The 18,860-nt window shown below is 42.0% G+C and overlaps 1 protein-coding gene across 4 annotated transcripts in view; it reads right to left on the minus strand.

Annotated features, from left to right (window-relative positions):
• npnta (nephronectin a) overlaps nt 1–18,860 on the minus strand; it is a 90,135-nt gene that overhangs the window by 14,167 nt on the left and 57,108 nt on the right. For 3 of the 4 annotated variants that reach the window (XM_072256397.1, XM_072256398.1, XM_072256399.1), the window contains one exon: nt 13,215–13,313. In XM_072256397.1, coding sequence (XP_072112498.1) covers nt 13,215–13,313 — 99 coding nt within the window. Of the gene's footprint in view, nt 1–10,900; nt 11,048–13,214; nt 13,314–18,860 lie in introns of all 4 variants that reach the window. The other variant, XR_011885793.1, reaches the window with a different exon arrangement.

The raw sequence follows: 18,860 nt of genomic DNA on the forward strand, positions 1-18,860 counted from the left end.
TGAATGCCAAGTGACTGAACCTTCTTAATTAGCCTCCATATGGGACTTTGTAAAAGGCTTTGCTAAAGTCCAAGTAGACAATCCACTGCCTTGCCTTCATCAACTTGCCTGGTCGTCATCATCATCATCAAATGCTGTGTCGTATAACATAGGCCATAGTCATGATTCACAATTATGAACAACCATGATTATTCTTGGCAAATTTTTCTACGGAACTGGTTTGCCATTGCTTTCATCTGGACAGCGTCTTTATAAGATTGGTGACCCCAGCCATTATCAATGCGCTTCAGAGATTGTCTGCCTGACGTCAGTGGTCGCATAACCAGGACTTGTGATATGCACCAGCTGTTCATCCTTACCCAAGAGTGACCTGCAGGCTAGTGGAGGGAAAGAGCACCTTATACCTCCTTTGGTAGAGGAGACATACATGACCATAAGATATAGGAGCAGAATTAGGCCATTTGGCTCATCAAATCAACTCTGCTATTTCATCACGGCTGATCCAATTTTCCTCTCAGCCCCTTTTCACCATATCCATTCATGCCCTGACCAATCAAGAATCTATCAACCTCTGCCTTAATTATACATAAAGACTGGCCTCCACAGCTGCCTGTGGCAAAGAATTCCACAGATTCACCACTCTCTGGCTAAAGAAATTCCTCCTTATCTCCATTCTAAGTCCTCTGGTCTTAGACTCTCCCACCATAGAAAACATCCTCTCTACATCCACTCTATCAAGGCCTTTCACCATTTGATAGGTTTCAATGAGGTAACCCCTCATTCTTCTAAATTCTAGTGAATACAGGCCCAGAGCCATCAAACACTTTTCATAAGCCATTCAATTCTGGAATTATTTTTGTGAACCTCCTTTGAACCCTCTCCAGTTTCAGCACATCCTTTCAAAGATAAGGGGCCCAAACCTGCTCACAATACTCCAAGTGAGGTCTCACCAGTGCTTTTATAAAGTTTACATTACATCCTTGCTTTTATAATCTAGTCCTCTTGAAATAAATGCTCACGTTATATTTGCCTTCCTCACCACAGACTCAACCTGAAAATTAACCTTTAAGAAATCCTACACAGGGACCCCAAGTCCCTTTCTGCCTCTGTTTTTCATATTTTCTTTCCTTTTAGAAAATAATCAACCCTCTCACTTCTTCTGCCAAAGTGCATAACCATACATTTCCCGATACTGTATTCCATCCACTATATTTTTTGCCCATTCTCTTAATCTCTCTCAGTCCTTCTGTAGCCTCTCTACTTCCTCAAAACTACTTGCCCCTCAACCTATCTTCATATCATCTGCAAACTTTGTAAAAAAGCCATCAATTACATCACCCAAATCATTGACATATAACGTAAAAAGAACTGGTCCCAACACAGACCCCTGTGGAACACCACTCATCACCAACAGCCAGTCAGAAAAGGCTCCCTTTATTCCCACTTTTTGCCTCCTGCCAATCAGCCACCACTTTATCCATGCTAGAATCTTTCCTGTAATATCATGGACTCGCTTGTGAAGCAGCCTTGTGTGTGGCACCTTGTCAAAGGCCTTCTGAAAATCTAAATACACAACATCAACTGATTCACCTTTGTCTATCCTGCGTGTTACTTTTTCAAAGAATTCCAGCAGATTTGTCAGGCAAGATTTTCCCTTGAAGAAACCATGCTGACTATGGCCTATTTTGTCATGTGCCTCCAAGTAGTTTGGGACCTCATCCTTATTAATCAACTCCAACATCTTCCCATCACTGAGATCAGACTAACTGGCCTATATTTGCTTTCTTCTGCCTCTCTGCCTTCTTGAAGAGTGGAGTGACATTTGCAATTTTCCAGTCTTCTGGAACCATTCTAGAATCTAATGATTCTTGAAAGATGATTGCTAATGCCTCCATAATCTCTTCAGCCAGTCCTTCAGAACTTTGGGGTATACACCATCTGGTCCAGGTGACTTATCTACCCTCAGACCTTTCAGCTTCCCGAGACCCTTCTCTCTAGTTATAATAACTTCACACACTTTATGCCCCTTGACACCTGCAACCTCCACCATACTGCTAGTGCCTTTCACAGTGAAGACTGATGCAAAATACTTATTCAGTTCTTCTGCTATTTCATTGTCCCCCATTACTATCTCTCCAGCATTGTTTTCCAGCGATCCATTCCATTACCACCTCCCTTTTAAACTTTATGTATCTGAAGAAACTTTTGGCATCCTCTTTAATATTACTAGCTAGTTAACTTTCATATTCCACCTTTACCTTCTTAATGACTTTTTAGTTGCCTTCTGTTGATTTTTAAAAGCTTCTCAATCCTCTAACTTCCCACTAATCTTTGCTCTATTATATTCCCTGTCTTTGGCATGTATCTTGGCTTTGACTTCTATTGTTAGCCACAGCTGTGTTATCTTTCCTTTCGAATACTTCTTCCTCTTTGAGATATATATATTTGTGCCTTCCGATTTGCTTCCAGAAATGGCATATGTCGTGAAATTTGTTGTTTTGCGGCAGTGGTACAGTGCAATACATAATTAAAAAACTATAAATTACAGTAAGGATGGGCCGAAGGGCCTGCACTTTTCTATGACTCTACTGAGTATAAAAATAAAGTAAATACTGGGCCCCATTCAGGGCCCCAAACAGTCTTTCCAAGTGAGGCAACATTTCACTTGAGAGTCTATTGGGGTCATCCAGCACATTATCCTCCACAACTTCCGCCACCTTCAACAGGACCCCACCACTAAGCACATCCTTCCCTCTCCACCCCTCTCCGCTTTCCACACAGATCGGTCCCTCCGCAACTCCCGGATCCACACGTCCCTCCCCACGGATCTCCCACTCGGACTTATCCTTGTAAGCGTAAGTGCTACACCTGTCCCTACACCTCCTCTCTTGCCACCATTCAGGGCCCCAAACAGTCCTTCCAAGTGAGGTAACACTTCACTTGTGAGTCTGTTGGGGTCATCTATTGCATCTGGTGCTCCCAGTGCAGCCTCCTCTACATCGGTGAAACCTGACGCAGATTGAGGGACCGCTTCGTCGAACACCTCCGCTCCGTCCGTCAAAACAGACAGGATCTCCCGGTAGCCATCCACTTCAACTCTGCTTCCCACTCCCATTCAGATATGTCCATACATGGCCTCCTCTACTGCCATGATGAGGCTAAACTCAGATTGGAGGAGCAAAACCTCATATACCGTCTAGGTAGTCTCCAGCCCCTTGGTATGAGCATACAATTCTCCAACTTCTGGTAATTCCCTCCCCCTCCTTTCCCCTATCCCTATGTCACTCTGCCCCCTCCCCCAGCTACCTATCAACTCCCTCATGGTTTCGCCTCCTTCTACTACCCATTGTGTTTTCCCCTATTCTTTCTTCACCTTTCCTGCCTATCACCTCCCTGCTTCCCCTCCCCCACCCCTTTATCTTTCCCCTTACTGGTTTTTCACCTGGAACCTACCAGCCTTCTCCTTCCCCCCACCTCCCCCCACTTTCTGTATAGGGCATCTGCCCTTCCCTCTTCAGTCCTGACGAAGGGTTCCGGCTAGAAACGTCTACCGATCTTTTCCATGGATGCTGCCTCACCTGCTGAGTTCCTCCAGCGTGTTGTGAGTGTTGCTTTGACCCCAACATCTGCAGATTATTTTGTGTATAAGTAAATACTGTACGTAGTGCAAAAATCAAGAAGAAAAAATGTGAAGAAGTGTTTACGGATTCATTGTCCATTCAGAACTTAGATGGCAGAGGAGAAGAAGCAGTTCCTGAAATGTTGACAGCATGTCTTCAGGCTCCTGTACCTTCCCCTTGATGGTAGCAATGAGAAGAGGGCACGTCCTGGGTGATGGAGCTCCTAATGATGAATATGGCCTTTCTGAGACATCGCCTGCTGAAGGTGTCCTCAATGCTGGAGAGGCTAGTGCCCATAATGGACCTGGCTCAGTTTACAACTTTCTACAGCTTTTTCTGATCCTGTGCAGTGTCCTCTCTATACCAGGTGGCAATGCAGCCAGGTAAAATGCTCTCCACGGACATCTGTATAAATTTGTGAGTTCTTTGGTGACAAACTCCTCAATTAAATATAGCCACTGTCGTGCCTTCTTTGTAATTACATCAATATGTTGGGGCAAGGATAGATCTTCAGAGATGTTCACACCCAGAAACTTGAAACTGCTCATCTTTTCCACTTTTGATCCCTCGATAAAGACTGGTATGTGTCCCCTCGACTTTCCCTTCCTGAAGTCCACAATATATTCCTTGGTCTTCCTAATGCTGAGTACAAGATTGTTGTTGCAAAGCAGAACTATCTCACTCCTGTACAACTCCTGGTCACCATCTGAAATTCTGCCAAAAATAGTTGTGTCATCAGCAAATTTACAGATGATATCTGAGCTGTGCCTAGCCATGCAGGTGTGGTTTTGAGAGAGTAGAACAGTGGGCTAAGCACACATCCTTGAGGTGTGCCAGTGTTGATTGTGTCAGCAAGGGGAAAATGTTATTTCCCATCCACACTGACTGTGGTCTCCTAGTGAGGAAGTCAAGTATCCAGTTACAAAGGGAGGTACAGAGGCCCAGGTTTTGGAGCTTGTTTATTAGAACTGAGTGTATGAATGTGTTAATGCTGAGCTGTAATCAATAAACAACAGTCTGATGTAGGTATAAGTATTGTCCAGGTGATCCAAGACCAAGTGAAGAACAAGTGAGATTGCATCCACTGTTGACCTATTGTAAATCTTATGTTTCTATCTAGATCTATTGTAGATCTAGAATCGCACACTCTCTAGTTGGTACCTCTATTTACTAATTGAATGCTTTTGACAAACTCTATCTCATCCAGCCCTTTTATAGTATGACAGTCCCAGTCAACATGTGGAAAGTTAAAATCACCTACTCGCACAAGTTTATGTTTCTTGCAACAATCTGCGATCTCTTCACAAAATTGCTCCTCTAAATCCCATAGACTGTTCGGTGGACTACTATATATGTGATCATCCCTTTCTTACTCCTCAGTTCCACCCATGTAGCCTTACTAAAATTTGATTCATGTTGCAGCCTTATATAAGTTTAGTTAGGCCGCATCCAGAGTATTGCACACAGTTCTGGTTCCCTATTGTAGGAAGGATCTCAAGGTTTTGGAGAGGGTGTAGAAGAGCTTTACCAGAATGCTGCAAGGATTAGAGGTCGGCTAAATTTGGGTTGTTTTTTCTAGAGCTGCAGAGGCTGAGGGGAGATCTGATAGAGGTTTAAATGATTATGAGAGGCAGAGATAGAATGAACAGATAGTATCATTCTCCCCCCAGAGTCGAAATGTCTGAAACCAGAGGGCATATATTTAAGGTGAAAGGGGGTAATTTCAAAGGAATTGTGAGGGGCAAGTTTGTTTTTTTTGAACACAGAGAGTGGGGGGTGGCTAGACTACACTGCCTTGGTTGGTGGGAGAGGCAGATACATTAGGGACTTTTAAAGACGTTTAGATAAGCACATGAATGTGAAGAAAATGGAAGGATACGCACATTGTATAAGCAGAGGGGATTCGATTAATTGGCCAATTGTTTATTAATTTATTTAACTTGTCACACCTGTGGGCAAAAGGGCCTGTTCCTGTGCTGTACTATTCTTAAGGGTACAATTCCAACATAGTCTACATGCTGAACTCCCTGCGCTTGTCTTTTATTCACAGTGCCCTCATCTCAAGATGCATTATTTAGAAAACCCTGAAAAGAAAGTACTGGCTTGGCTAGAAATCCCTATCCTCTCCTTGCTAAAGCAGAAAATGAAGTAAGCTTTAGTGTCCACCCATTATTACAAACAAATACCACGCACAAGAGATTCTGAATATACTGGAAATCTTGAGCAATACACACACAGTGGTGGAGGAACACTGCAAATCAGATATCACCTATGGAGTGAAATGAACAGTCACATTTTTAGCCGAGTCCTTCATCAGGACTGGAAATGAAGGGGGCAAAAGTCAGGAGAAGAAGTTTGAGGAGGTGGAGTACAAGGTTGTATGTAATTTCTCCCTCTTCCTCTCTTCTCTCTTATTTCATTCCCCATTCTGGATATCCTCTTTCACCCTTTCTCTTCTCCCCGCCAACTTCATGAACTGCCCCAGTTCTCCTTCTCCTTCATTTATTCCTTGTTCAACTGTCCTCTCCTATAGAATTTCTTCTTCTTTAGCCTTTTTATATCTTGCAACTCTAACCTCCCAGTTTCATACATCACCCCCATGGTCGCACTTGTCACCTCTAAGCTTGTACAGCCCCTCCACCCCCACCCCACCTTCTTATTCTGGCTTCTGCCCCCTTCAGTTCCAGTCCTGATGAAGGGTATTGGCTCAAAATGTCGACTCTTTATTCCCCTCTATGGATGCTGCCTGACCTGCTGAGTTCATCCAGCATTTTCTGTGTGTTACACTAGAACAGCGAGTTGACTGGTAAATGATGTACAAAGATTTAAGATGAATTAAGATTGACTGTGTACAGCAGCTTTCACACCCTCGGGACCTCTACAGAGAGCTTTACTATCAATAATTTTGAAATTCAGTCATGTTGCAAAGATTGGCATACGAACTGGGGAGAAGTGCCTTGTGTGGTGAATTATTATGACTTGAAATGTACTGTCTGAAAGGATGATGGAGGCAGAATCAATAGTAGCTTTCAAAAAAGGAAGAGGGATGAAAGGAATAATTGGAGAACTTTTTCAAAGAGTTGGCAGAGATAATATAATATTCTAAGCCTAATACAAAGGTAACCAATGCCAAAAAAAAACTTATTGACAATAAACAGTCAGCATTAGAATTATTTTGAGTGCTGCAAGTTCTCTTTTGCACTTTCGGCACAATTGTTCACAGTTAACAAGATAATTGTTGCCATGGCTCACCACATCTTTGTTCCTCATGCACAACAGTCAGCAACCAGCACATCACAACAGTTCAGAACAGAGCACAGGGTTTGAATTTGTATTTTAAAGACACTGAATATTCTGTTTGCAGAGAGAGATAGCTTTTTTGCCCCAGTTCCTCTGTCTCCACCGCATCTGCTTTCAGGGTGAGACTTTTCATTCCAGAACAACTGAGATGTCTTCCCTTCTTCAAAGAAAGGGACTTCCCTTCTTCCACCATCAATGCTGCCCTCATCTGCATCTCTCCCATTTCATACACATCTGCCCACTCCACACCAGGAATAGGGTTCCTCTTGTCCTCACCTACCATCCAACAAGCCTCAACATCCAACACATAATTCTCCATAATGTCCACCAACTCCAACAGGACCCCACCACCAAGCACATCTTTTCCTCACCTGCGCACTCCACTTTCCGCAGGGATCACTCCCTACGCGACTCCCTCGTCCACTCATCCCTCCTCACTGACCTCGCTCCAGGCACTTAGTCTTGCAAGTTGAACAAGTGCCACACCTGCTCCTACACCCCTTCCTTCACTACCATTCAAGGCCCCAACAGTCCTTCCAGGTGAGGCGACACTTCACCTATGAATCTGTTGTGGTTATCTACTGTATACGGTGCTCCTGGTGTGGCCTCCTGTATATCAGTGAGACCCAATGTAGACGGGGACACCACTTTGCTCCATCTGCCACAAAAAGAGGGATTTCCCAGTGGCCACCCATTTCAATTCTACTTCCCATTCCCATTCCATGGCCTCCTCTACTGCCACGATGAGACCGCACTCAGGTTGGAGGAGCAACATGTTATATTCCATATGGATAGCCTCCAACCTGATGGCAGAACATTAATTTTTCAAACTTTTGGTGATTGCACCCCCCCCCCCCACTCACCACTCCTCATTCTTGTTTCTCTCTCACACTTTCTCTTCTCACCTGCCCATCAACTCCCTTTGATGTTTCCCCCCCTTCCTTTTCTTCCATGGTCTTCTGTCCTTTCCTATTAGATTACCTCTTCTCCAACACTTTATCTTTCACCTGTCAACTTCCCAGCTCTTTCCTTCACCCTCCCCCCAGTTTAATCTATAACCTGCCACTCTATACTTCTTCCTCCCCTCCCCTCACGTTCTTATTTTGACTTTTTCTCCCTTTCCTTCCAGTCCTGATGAAGGGACTTGGCACAAAATATCGACTGTTTACTCTTTTCTATTGATACTGTGTGGCCTACTGAGTTCCTCCAGCACTTTGTGTGTGGTGCTTTGGATTTCCAGCAGCTGCAGATTTTCTTGTTTGTTTTTAGCTTTTTACATTTAACTGTAACTGCAAACGATTTACACACACACAGTAATCAGACTAAATAGTTTCTAATGGTGCTTGTACTCCATATGAATCATGACATCTTATTAATATATGCTTCAGTTCCTTTCTGTCTCAAATGTTCACCTAACTTCCTTTACATTCAAAATGCCGCCACTTGAACTATTCCTGGTTTTATTAAGTTCCACATTCTAACCAAGAATTCTTCTGAAATTCCATTGAATTCATTGGTAACTCTATTAATGGCCCTCAGTATTGGGCAACAAAATAAGAGTTGTACCGCACTTAATTAACGTACACTAAATTAGAATTGTGTTCCTCTCATCAGTAATGCAATTTACATCAGTAACAACAATTTGCATTTATACAGCATCTTAAAATTGAGGAATATCCCACAGTTGAGTCCAGGAGAAACAAATCGGACAGTGAATGTATCTAGTGGCACCCCAGAGCCATCTGGGTTTAGTTATGGAAGGCAGTACCCATTCTCCTGACAGTCACGGGAAGCACATTCTATCTATGCCCATCAAATTATGTGACTCCTCAATTTCACCTTTCTCATATTTTCACATTTGTTCTAATATTTTAAAAAGGCCATTCAGCCCATTGTGTCTATGTGGCCCTCAGAGCAATCCCATCATTTCCATCCCCCAATTTAATTCCTTGCAACCTCGTCTCTCTCAAATGTTCTAATATTCACTCTAAAGTGTTCTAAATACTCACTTCTCACTGCCCTGGTAAAGGATCTAACTTAATCAAAGACACAACCCACCCCAGTCATTCTCCCTTCTCTTCCCTCCCCCGTTAGGCAGAAGATTCAAAAGCCTGCATACTACCAGGCTCAAGCACAACTCATCGTTATAATACTAATGAATGGTCCCCAATACGATAAGATGGACTCCAGACCTCATTATGACCTTCCACATTACTGTCTGCCTGCACTGCACTTTGTCTGCAACTGTAACACTTTAACATGTTATTGTTTTCCCTTATATTTCTTCAATGTACTGGTGAGCTCAAATGATTTGTGTGGATGATTTTCACTGTACTTTGGTACATGTGACAACGATAAATCAACATGCCAATGTTACTGCCCTATAGGCAATATACACCAAAGCAGCATGTCTGTAGGATGTGGGGGGAGGGGAATGGAGTACCCAAGAGAAATCAATGGAGCCACATTAAGAATGTGCAAACTCCACACAGACAGTGCCTGAGGTCAAGACTTAACCTAGGCCATTGGAGCTGTGCAGTAGCTCTACTTGCAGTGGGAAGTTGCCACCCTAAACATAGTTCATAATCAAGCATCCTTGTTATGGGTGGACTTCGGATGATGTGAGTATCTGATTGCTTCCTTAAAAGTAGGAAGGTGCCAACAATCTCCATCCACACAGTTCAGTTGTAATCCTACCTGGGGACTGGTATCTATGGAGAGTTATTGGCTCAGATGCAGTTTAAGGAACAGAATGAATCATTCGGATTTGAAACATTCATATAGAGTCTTCCACTGATTTCCTGCTGGACTTGGGACTTGTACTTAGGGAGAATTCTTCATAAGGTTTAAGGTACCATTCCCATTGAAAACATTCCTATTTAGTCTTTTACTGCCTTCCTGCAGGCCTTCTGTGCATGCCCTGGGTTTGTGTTCATTCCTGAGATCTGGGTGTATCTAGCAACATTATGTTTACTGTACAACACTGACAACCCTTTCAAAATTGTCTGCAGAACCTCTTAGGAGTCTTATTTCAGGAAATGCACTATCTTCTTCTTCTCTTCCAATTATTCCGAGATGATGATGGCAGACTTCCTTCTGTCTTCTTCGGAATTTTGATTATATATATTGGTGACTCTTACACAGTCCATAGATTAGGACCGGGATGAGAAACTGGATTTCTAATATACACTGAACAATAGACTTTCATCAGGACACTTCTCAGCATCTTGTTTCTCATGTTTCTGTAGCATTTCATGATATAGAATGAAACTATTTGGCCCATTCTAAAATAGCTAGGATAGGTTAAGGTTTTATCCTGTTATGCTTAGTGCTTTCTACTTTACATAGAGATTGTACTTTCTAAGTTTCATTGGCTGCAATGTTCTTGAGGACATCCTGGAGTTGTAACAGCCTGGAATAGCAATGCTCCAGTGCAGAAGGAAGCTTAGAACTGAAGCTAAACTGTGAGATATGCAAACTGAGGGATTTCTGCTCACCCTATAAGCTAAGGACATAAGATTAGAATACCTTCACTTCCATGAACATTTGGGAAGTAAACCTGCACTATACGCTTGTGCTTAGATTTGATCTATTCATTTTAGAAGCAATTAGTTTAAAGGAGACCTCTGTTAAGATCACTATGCAATAATTTTTGCTATAATCAATAATAATAATAAATAGCGCTATCAAACCAATCCTTGCCCTGAACTGATCCCCCGTCTGCTGTGCTTCTGTGACTATGTTAATACATTTGAGAGTCAATAAAGTCATTATCCAGGCAACAGTCTGCAGTCAGGGTGTGTTAGCCTTTGCCTGCTGCCCATATAGTATGGTATATGCCATCTGGCAGAGTGCAAACATACTGTCTGCTCAGAAGCTGGACAAGGACGTCCATCATTCTAATTTGTCCCTGCTTCTTCCTGACCTTGGTGTCTGCACTTGCTGGCCTCCTGTTGTCTCTCTTAATTTGTTTTGCATACCTGTTTAAGTAATAGCTTCCCTCCAGTGGTGTTTTGTCAGGGTCATTGTAACAAACTACTGTTGTCATCCAGAGTTGGCATGTCAAGAATTACTCCAGCTCAGCAACTGCAGTGAAATTCGGATAAACTCCTCTTCAAACTGTAGTTCTTAGTCCAAGAGAAGAGAGGTGAGGAGGGCAATTAGATTTATAGAAATATTTGAAGATTAGGGATTTCCAAAGTATTTCAAAACTTTGGAAATGCAGTTAATGTCATAATGTCAGGACATATGGCAGCCAAATTTATGCACAGCAGAATCTGTTGAGTATAAAATATTGACGTGGACACAAGATTTGCTTCCTTTTCAAACAGTGCCACGTCTGCTTGAGGGTCTAATCTAAGAAGGATCCTTCAATAGTACAGGGCCCCTAGTAGAGTGTGAGAATGACAGCCTGGATACTCTGTTGAAATCCTGGAATGGGACTGGTATTTATTCCCATCACTATTGACATAGATCTGACCCACATTAAATAATCAACCACATTGTGTGTTGAACTGGAGTCACATATGGTCAGGGTGGCAGCAGGTATTTTCTTTAAATAAATGGGATCATTTCTTAATGAAAACTCCTGAAAAAAAGTGTCTTTAAAAGATCAATTTTTATCTTGGCATTCTGTAAGCTAGGAGTGATGGTTCAGTTAGCAAAAACGCAAGCCTAAAGGAACCTACCACTGATAACCCACCGCTTGAGACTGTACGGAATCGATTCATTTAATTTTCCTTTAAACTATTTCAATTGCATTTTCTACCTGGGACATTGCAACAGATAAAACCATTTTATTTTTGGGCTGACTATTGCAATAATTTGCTGCATGTTTTGTTCTACTGCCATATATTTGAAGGTTTGAGCAACAAATGATTTAACAGATTTTAATATGTAATAGGTATAACCCTGGGAATTATAGACCAGCAAGTCTTACGTCAGTGGTGGGCAAACTACAGGGGAGGATTTGCAAGCATTTGGAGAAGCACAGTCTGATTACGGATAGATAGCAAAGCTTTGTGAGAGGGTAGGTCATCCCTCAGGAGTTTTTGAATTCTTCGAGGAAGTGACAAAACAAAATGACGAAGTAGAGTGGTGGATGTGATGTATATAGATTTTAGTAATCTAGTTCAACAAGAATCCCCATGGTAAGTTCATTCAGAAAGTTGGGAGACATGGAATCCGGGGAAACCTGGCTGCCTGGATTCAGAGTTGGCTTGCCCACAGAAGGCAGAGGGTGGGAGTAGATGGAGTGCATTCTGCCTGCAGGTTGGTGAACAGAGGTGTTCCACAGGAATCCGTTCTGGGACCCCTGCTCGTTGTGATTTTTATAAAGGACTACAATGAGGAAGAGCAAGGACGGATTAGTAAGTTTGCAGGTGACATGAAGGCTGTTGGCAATGTGGATAGTGTGGAAGGTTGACACAGGTTACAATGAGGCATTGATAGGATATAGAGCTTGGCTGAGAATTGGCAGATGGAGTTCAATCTAGAAAAGTGCGAAGTGATTCACTTTGGAAAGTTGAACTTCAAGCCAGAGTACAAGGTTAATGGCAAGATTCTTAGCAGTTTGGCAGAACAGAGGGATCTTGAGGTCCACATCAAAGTTGTCAGGCAAGTTGATAGGATGGTTAAGAAGGCATGTGGTGCATTGGCCTTTAGCGCTCAGGGCACAGAGTTCAAGTGGTGTGAGGTAATGTTGCAGCCCTATAAAACTCCAAATGTGTACTGTGCTCAGTTCTGGTTGCCTCATTATAAGAAGGATATGGAAGCTTTAGAGAGGGTGCAGAGATTTACCAAGATACTGCCTGGATTAGAGCATATGCCTTATGAAGAAAGGTTGAGCAAGCTGGTGCTGCTCTCCTTCAAGCGAAGGAGGATGAGAGGCGAATTAATAGAGGTGTTAAAAGATGATAAGGGGCATAGATAGAGTGGAGATCCAGTACCTTTTTCCCAGGGCAGCAAAGGCTAATGCCAGGGGACATACTTTTAAAGTGTTTGAAGGAAAGTATAGTGGGGTGGGGGGGGGGGGGGAGTGATAGAGGTCGGCTTTTTACATTGAGAATGGTAAGTGCATGGAACACATTCTTGGGATGGATATAGAGGCAGATATATTAGGGGCATTTAAGAGACTTTAGGCACATTGATAAAGGAAAAAAAGAGGGGTACATGGAAAGGAAGACTGAAAATGATCATGGAATAGCTATAAATGCAGGTTAGAAAGGATTATGAGCTGGTTAAGTAGATTAAAAGGACTGTACCGTGCTGTACTTTTCTATGTTCTCTGATTACCTGATGGGTCACGGACTCGCTCCCAGTGAAGTCCCGCATGTTTCTCTTGCGTCCATCCACACATTCCATGGTCAAAGTTACAGCTGTTCACCAAAATATCTGCCAACAAACCAAAGGCACAAATCATTTACTTCAGTCAACTGAAGGAGAACCAATGGTTCATTGGTAGTCCCAGGTGCAGGTGTGGGGCAGAGCAAACAGATGTACATATTAAGCTATGAGCTTGTTGACAATGATGGATGGGTGAGGCAGGGCCTTTGCCAATAAGTACGACAGGTTGGCAGAGTGACAGAATATAGTATAGGGAAGTGTGGGGTTAGGGCCTTTGATAGGAAGAATAAAGGTATAGATTATCTTCTAAAAAGGGCAAAATCAGAAACCAGAGTTGCAAGGGGACTTGGGAGTCCTAGTTCACGATTCCCCCAAGGTTAACTTGCACATTAAGTTGGTAGTAAAGACAAATGCAATGTTAGCATTCATTTTGAGAGGACTAGCATACAAAAGCAAGGATGTAAGTTTAAATTATGAGGTCTCTAGGACTGTACTTGATAGAGTTCAGGAGGATGAGAGGGGGATCTTATTCTCTATCCAATAGGTCTCAAAGGCCTGAATGGAGCAGACATGAAAAAGATGTTTCTGGTCTTCCCATTATAGGAAGGATGCCAAGATTTGGAAAAGCGTGTAGAAGTAGTTTATCAGAATGGATTAGAGGGCAGAAGGAGACACTGGACAGACTTGCATTGATTTCTCTGGAGTGGTGGAGGCCAACATAAGATCCAGCAGAGGTTTATAAGATTATGAGATGCATAGATTGATAGTGGGTTATTGTTTTCCCAGGACTGAAATGTCTATACCAGAGGGTATGCCTTTAAGGTGAGGGGTCTGATGAGATATGTGTGGGGCAAGTTTTTTAACACAGGGAATGACTGGGGCCTGGATTACACTGCCAGGGTGGTGGTGGAAGCAAATAGAGCAGAGGTGTTCAAGATAGGCCCGTGAATGTGCAGGAAACGGAAGGATATTGACTGTGTAGGCAGCAGGGGTTAGTTTAGTTGGGCACGTAATTACTAATTTAATTAGTCTGACAGAATTTTATGGGCTTAAGGGCCTGTTCCTGTTCTATACTGTTCTGTTTTCATTAGGAAGCGAGCCTAGGATCTGAGGGTACAACCTCAGGATAAAGGGGTGTCCCTTTAAAACTGAGATGAGGAATATCTTCAGCCAGATATGGTGAAGATTGCCACAGAAGGCTGTGGAAGCCAAGTCATTGATTATATTTAAAGTGGAAATTGATACGTCCTTGATCATTAAGAGAGTTACGGGTTACAGGGAGAAAGCAGGAGAATGGAGTTGATAAAATCAACCATGATTGAATGGCAGAGTACACTTGGTGGGCCAAATGGCCTAATTCTGTTTCCTATATCTTACGGTAGAATTCAGCCTTGACATTCTTCTACAGACAAAGATAGATTGATCACTGTCTGAGATCCTTGAAGGAACCAGCATCTTAAAATAATCTTAACTTCTAGCCATTTTAGATAAAATGTCCCTCTTGTATTGTTTAATCATTTTGTTCTTTGAGGTAATATTGCTAACTATTCAAAGATTTCATTTATTTATTGAAATTCAGCGCAGAATAGGCACTTCTGGCCCTTCAAGCCATGCTATCACCCAATTTAACCCTAGACTAATCATGGGACAATTGACAATAACCAATTAACCTACCAACTGATACTCCATCTTTGGACTGTGGGGGGAAACTGGAGCACCCGGAGGAAACCCATGTGATCACAGGGAGAATGTACAAACTCCTTACAAGCAGCAGTGGGAATTAGGCAGATTGAAATGAGGCACACAGGAAAGCCAATGAGCATTGTACAGCATTTCCTCAAATGTCAGATCACTTTCAACACTTGTAGTCAACTGCACAATTTGGAGATTAATTATGGGGCTGTCTTAGCTAATTCTAGGCAAACACGGACACAGTCTATTCAAGAGAATTATGGTTGGTATTATTTGAAATTACTCAGAGTAAGATCAGCAAGATTTGCCTGAATATTCACCCAGTAAAGGACACTGAGACTATGTCCACACTAGACCAGATAAATCCGTAACTGAAGATTTTTCTCTTCGTTTTGATCCTCCGTCCATACTGAAACGGCGTTTTCCTCTCCCAAAAACGGAGATTTTCTAAAACACCCTCCAGAGTGTGTAAATTTGAAAATGCCGATTGTGCAGAGCAGTGTGGACTGGGTAAACAGATATTTTTAAAAACGCTGTCATGACGTGCTGGAACAAATGGCGGCAGCGCGGCATTTCATTGTTTTCTTGAATGCAACCCCCCCACTCAACCTAACAATTTCAGAACAGACGGCAACGAGACTGAAGCCAGAAGAGTTAGAAATGTACTCACCAAATACTTTGACCCATAGCTTACTGAATAAATAAGTATACTCACTTTGCCCTCTTTTCTGTCCTTGCTTGTATGAAGGTGGTTTACCTATTAATGCAAGTACTTCTCTGACAATAGATGTGTAACAGCCTAATGTAACATTGTATGGAAATACAAGATAACACTGATGCAGACATGTTTTATACATTTAACAAGGTGCTTTAAAAATGCAATAGAGTTAGTCAATTTTTCAATGTTCGTCGTCAGCTGAGTCATACTGTCCGTGAACTCCCTGTCGATTGCCTCCATATACTCCAGTATTTGTTTTTTTTAAGCTTTAAGTCCTCGTGCGCGAGAGCCAACAGCAATTCCTTTTAAGTTTTTCTAGTCTGTAACTGGACAAACGCGCACCAAGTATACCGTTCCCTCTTGGCTTGTTTTCTGTGTGTCCTGCGCATGCCCAGTAGGAGGAGATTCGCCCAAATATCCGTTCTGATGTGGACAGAGATATTTTTTAAAACGCCTGGTGTGGACGCCTGTTGTTTTTACGCGAAACCAGCGTTTTCAAAATTATCTGGTCTAGTGTGGACGTAGCCTGAGTAATACAGATTGAGGCTCTGCACACTTTTGAACAAGGCTTTGTAAGCCGCACCGTTTTCCAGCACAATCTGTTGTTTACATACTCCATGTGTGTGTGTTTTATTGTGTTAAAAGGAAGCCTTGTCAGGCTCAAGTCCCAAATCACACCTCGGAATATCAAGAATTTGACAGGTATCCAAGGGCAAACTTGCAACAGTACAGCTTTGAGTTTTGGCCTGGACACTTACAAATCTCCTCAGTAAAATTTATTATTGGTTGCTTGTGCCAAATACAGCACAGTCGCTCAGTTGTAGAGCTTCTGCCTCGCAGCGTTAGAGACCCCAACTTCAATCCTGACCTTGAGTATTTATGTGGAGTTTGTGACTGTGGGTTTCCTCTGCGTGGTTCGGTTCCTCTCACAGCCCAAGGACATGCAAATTGTTAGAGTAATTAGCCACTGTAAATAGCTCCTGGTGTGAAAGTGAGGTGTAGAAGCTATGGTATGGTTGACTGAAATATTGGTGAAAGAAAATGGGATAGAGTAGATTAGTGTAAAAATGGTCAGCATGGACTTGGTGGGCCAAAGGGCCTGTTTCTGTGTTGTACTGTGTTTCATGGCATTGTGCCAGAAGCTTGTGGTAGTCTACTGAATTCAGACTTTCAAACAGATACAAGGTGAGATATTGCACATTCGGAGCATACAATTGAGAATGACTTCCACTTTCACGACTCTGTAACCTTAACAGTGTGTAATGATTAGTTGACAAGAAGATCCTGGGCAAAGTTTCAGCATGGGCAATTCCAAAAGGTTCCCATCTGATAGAAGGAAATGTCAGGTAGAGTGAACCACCTTGCTACTCTCTGAAAAAATAAAGGATTACTAAGAAGGTGGATACTAGCAGAGAGGGTACCACCTCAAGATCTACCATTTCTCCTTCCTTAAAAATGTGTCAGGATTTTCAGATCACTGTGTTCAAATGTAAATGTACTGCTTAAATTAAGACAAAATTAATAAGACTTTCCAATGTCGCACAAATGAGCCAGAAAGAATTTCTCTGAGGTGTGCAGACATCCATGCCAAAACCCAAAGCTACACTGTTGCAGGTTCCAAATATGTCAGACACACTTGCCCCAATACTCTGTTAATGATTTAGCTTAGTAACCTGAGCAGTCAGTTCTGTTGTGGTGTACAATTCCTTATTTCTTTACAACAGCTTCTCCATGGAGATACCTCCTGGATTCCTTAGATCACTCATACTTATAGCATAGAAAGCCACTGAGCACAACAAAATGGACTACTGTATCTTAGAACTATTGGCCTGACTTCTTACCCTTGCAAGTTTAGTTTTAAGTTTCATTCCTATTAAATCTTGTTTCCTTCACCTTTCTAGTCTTGCATTCCAGTCCTGATAACTCATGAAATAAAGATCTTATTTTCTCCCCTTTGGACATTTGCCAATTGTCTTATGTCTGTGTCTAACAATAACCAGCCCTATGAAAAATGCAAACGATTTCTCCCTATCTATCAATGTCACTCAATTCTGAACCTGTTAAAAAAAAATCACCATTCAACTTTTTGTTCCGAGAAAAAAATTGCATCTTTCCCAGTCCCTTTAGACATTTTAGTCAACTCTTGTACTATTTCTGGTAAACATTCTTGCCATCTGCTCCCAAACACTACCACCTTGCCCGAAATGTGATGCCCGCAAAATGAAATAAGTTTGAAAATTCAAAAGAACTGCAGACACAGGAAATCTAAAACAAAAACTGATATGGCCGGAAAAGCTTAGCAAGTCAGGTAGCATCTGTGGAAAGAGAAAAAAAAAAACAGGCAACACTTTGGGGCTGAGACCCTGCAGAAGGAGATACTAGTAGGTTTTCAGCAAAAGGGAAGGTGGGGGAGGAAGTGGGAAAACAAAGTGAGCGATTGTGACAGGATGATTTGAAATCATTAAGAGACAACGTAGGAGGATTGTGTTAAGACCATTTCTGAAGACTAATTGTTCAGGTTCACTGAGATTTTAGCTCATCATTCCACTGAGAATCTCTTTGTTCTGCACATCCCTCCCCACCTGGTTTCTTACTGAAAAATTACTTGCATCTCTTTCTTTCCCATTTTGGAGAAAGGGTCACAGACCAGTAACCTTAACTGTTTCTCATTCCCTTGATGCTGCCTGCCCTACTGAGTGTTTCCAGTGTTCTAGTGTTTGTGTGAGAAACATATATTATTCTCTTTAGAGGAAAATCATTGCAGTCGAGTTGAAAAATGACCTTCCACATTATCAAAAGAAGAGAACGCTGCTATGTCTTAACTTACATGATTATACCCTTCTTTCTACATCAATTTGCACTACATCATTTTGTTTATTTTGTTGTGCAAGTTATGTATAACATGATAATTTAAGTTTATTTTAATTATGTTTGTGATGCACTGTGCTGCTGCTGCCAAATGACATTTCATGTCAGTTTGTCCTTGAGAATAAACTTCAAATTCTTACTGATTTAATAAGTCATGGGAAATAATCAGATGGGGTACCGTCAATACTCCAAATGCAAGCAAAATCAAAACTTGTGTTGGTATTTCTTTGTTTTTCTAATTACACTGGAAACTTGTAATTATTTTCACATCACAGTCACCCTTCTGCTCTGACCATTGGTTCTTTTACATTTAAAAA

Source organism: Mobula birostris, chromosome 4 (genome assembly GCF_030028105.1).
Source record: "Mobula birostris isolate sMobBir1 chromosome 4, sMobBir1.hap1, whole genome shotgun sequence".
In the NCBI taxonomy this organism is placed as follows: Eukaryota; Metazoa; Chordata; class Chondrichthyes; order Myliobatiformes; family Myliobatidae; genus Mobula; species Mobula birostris.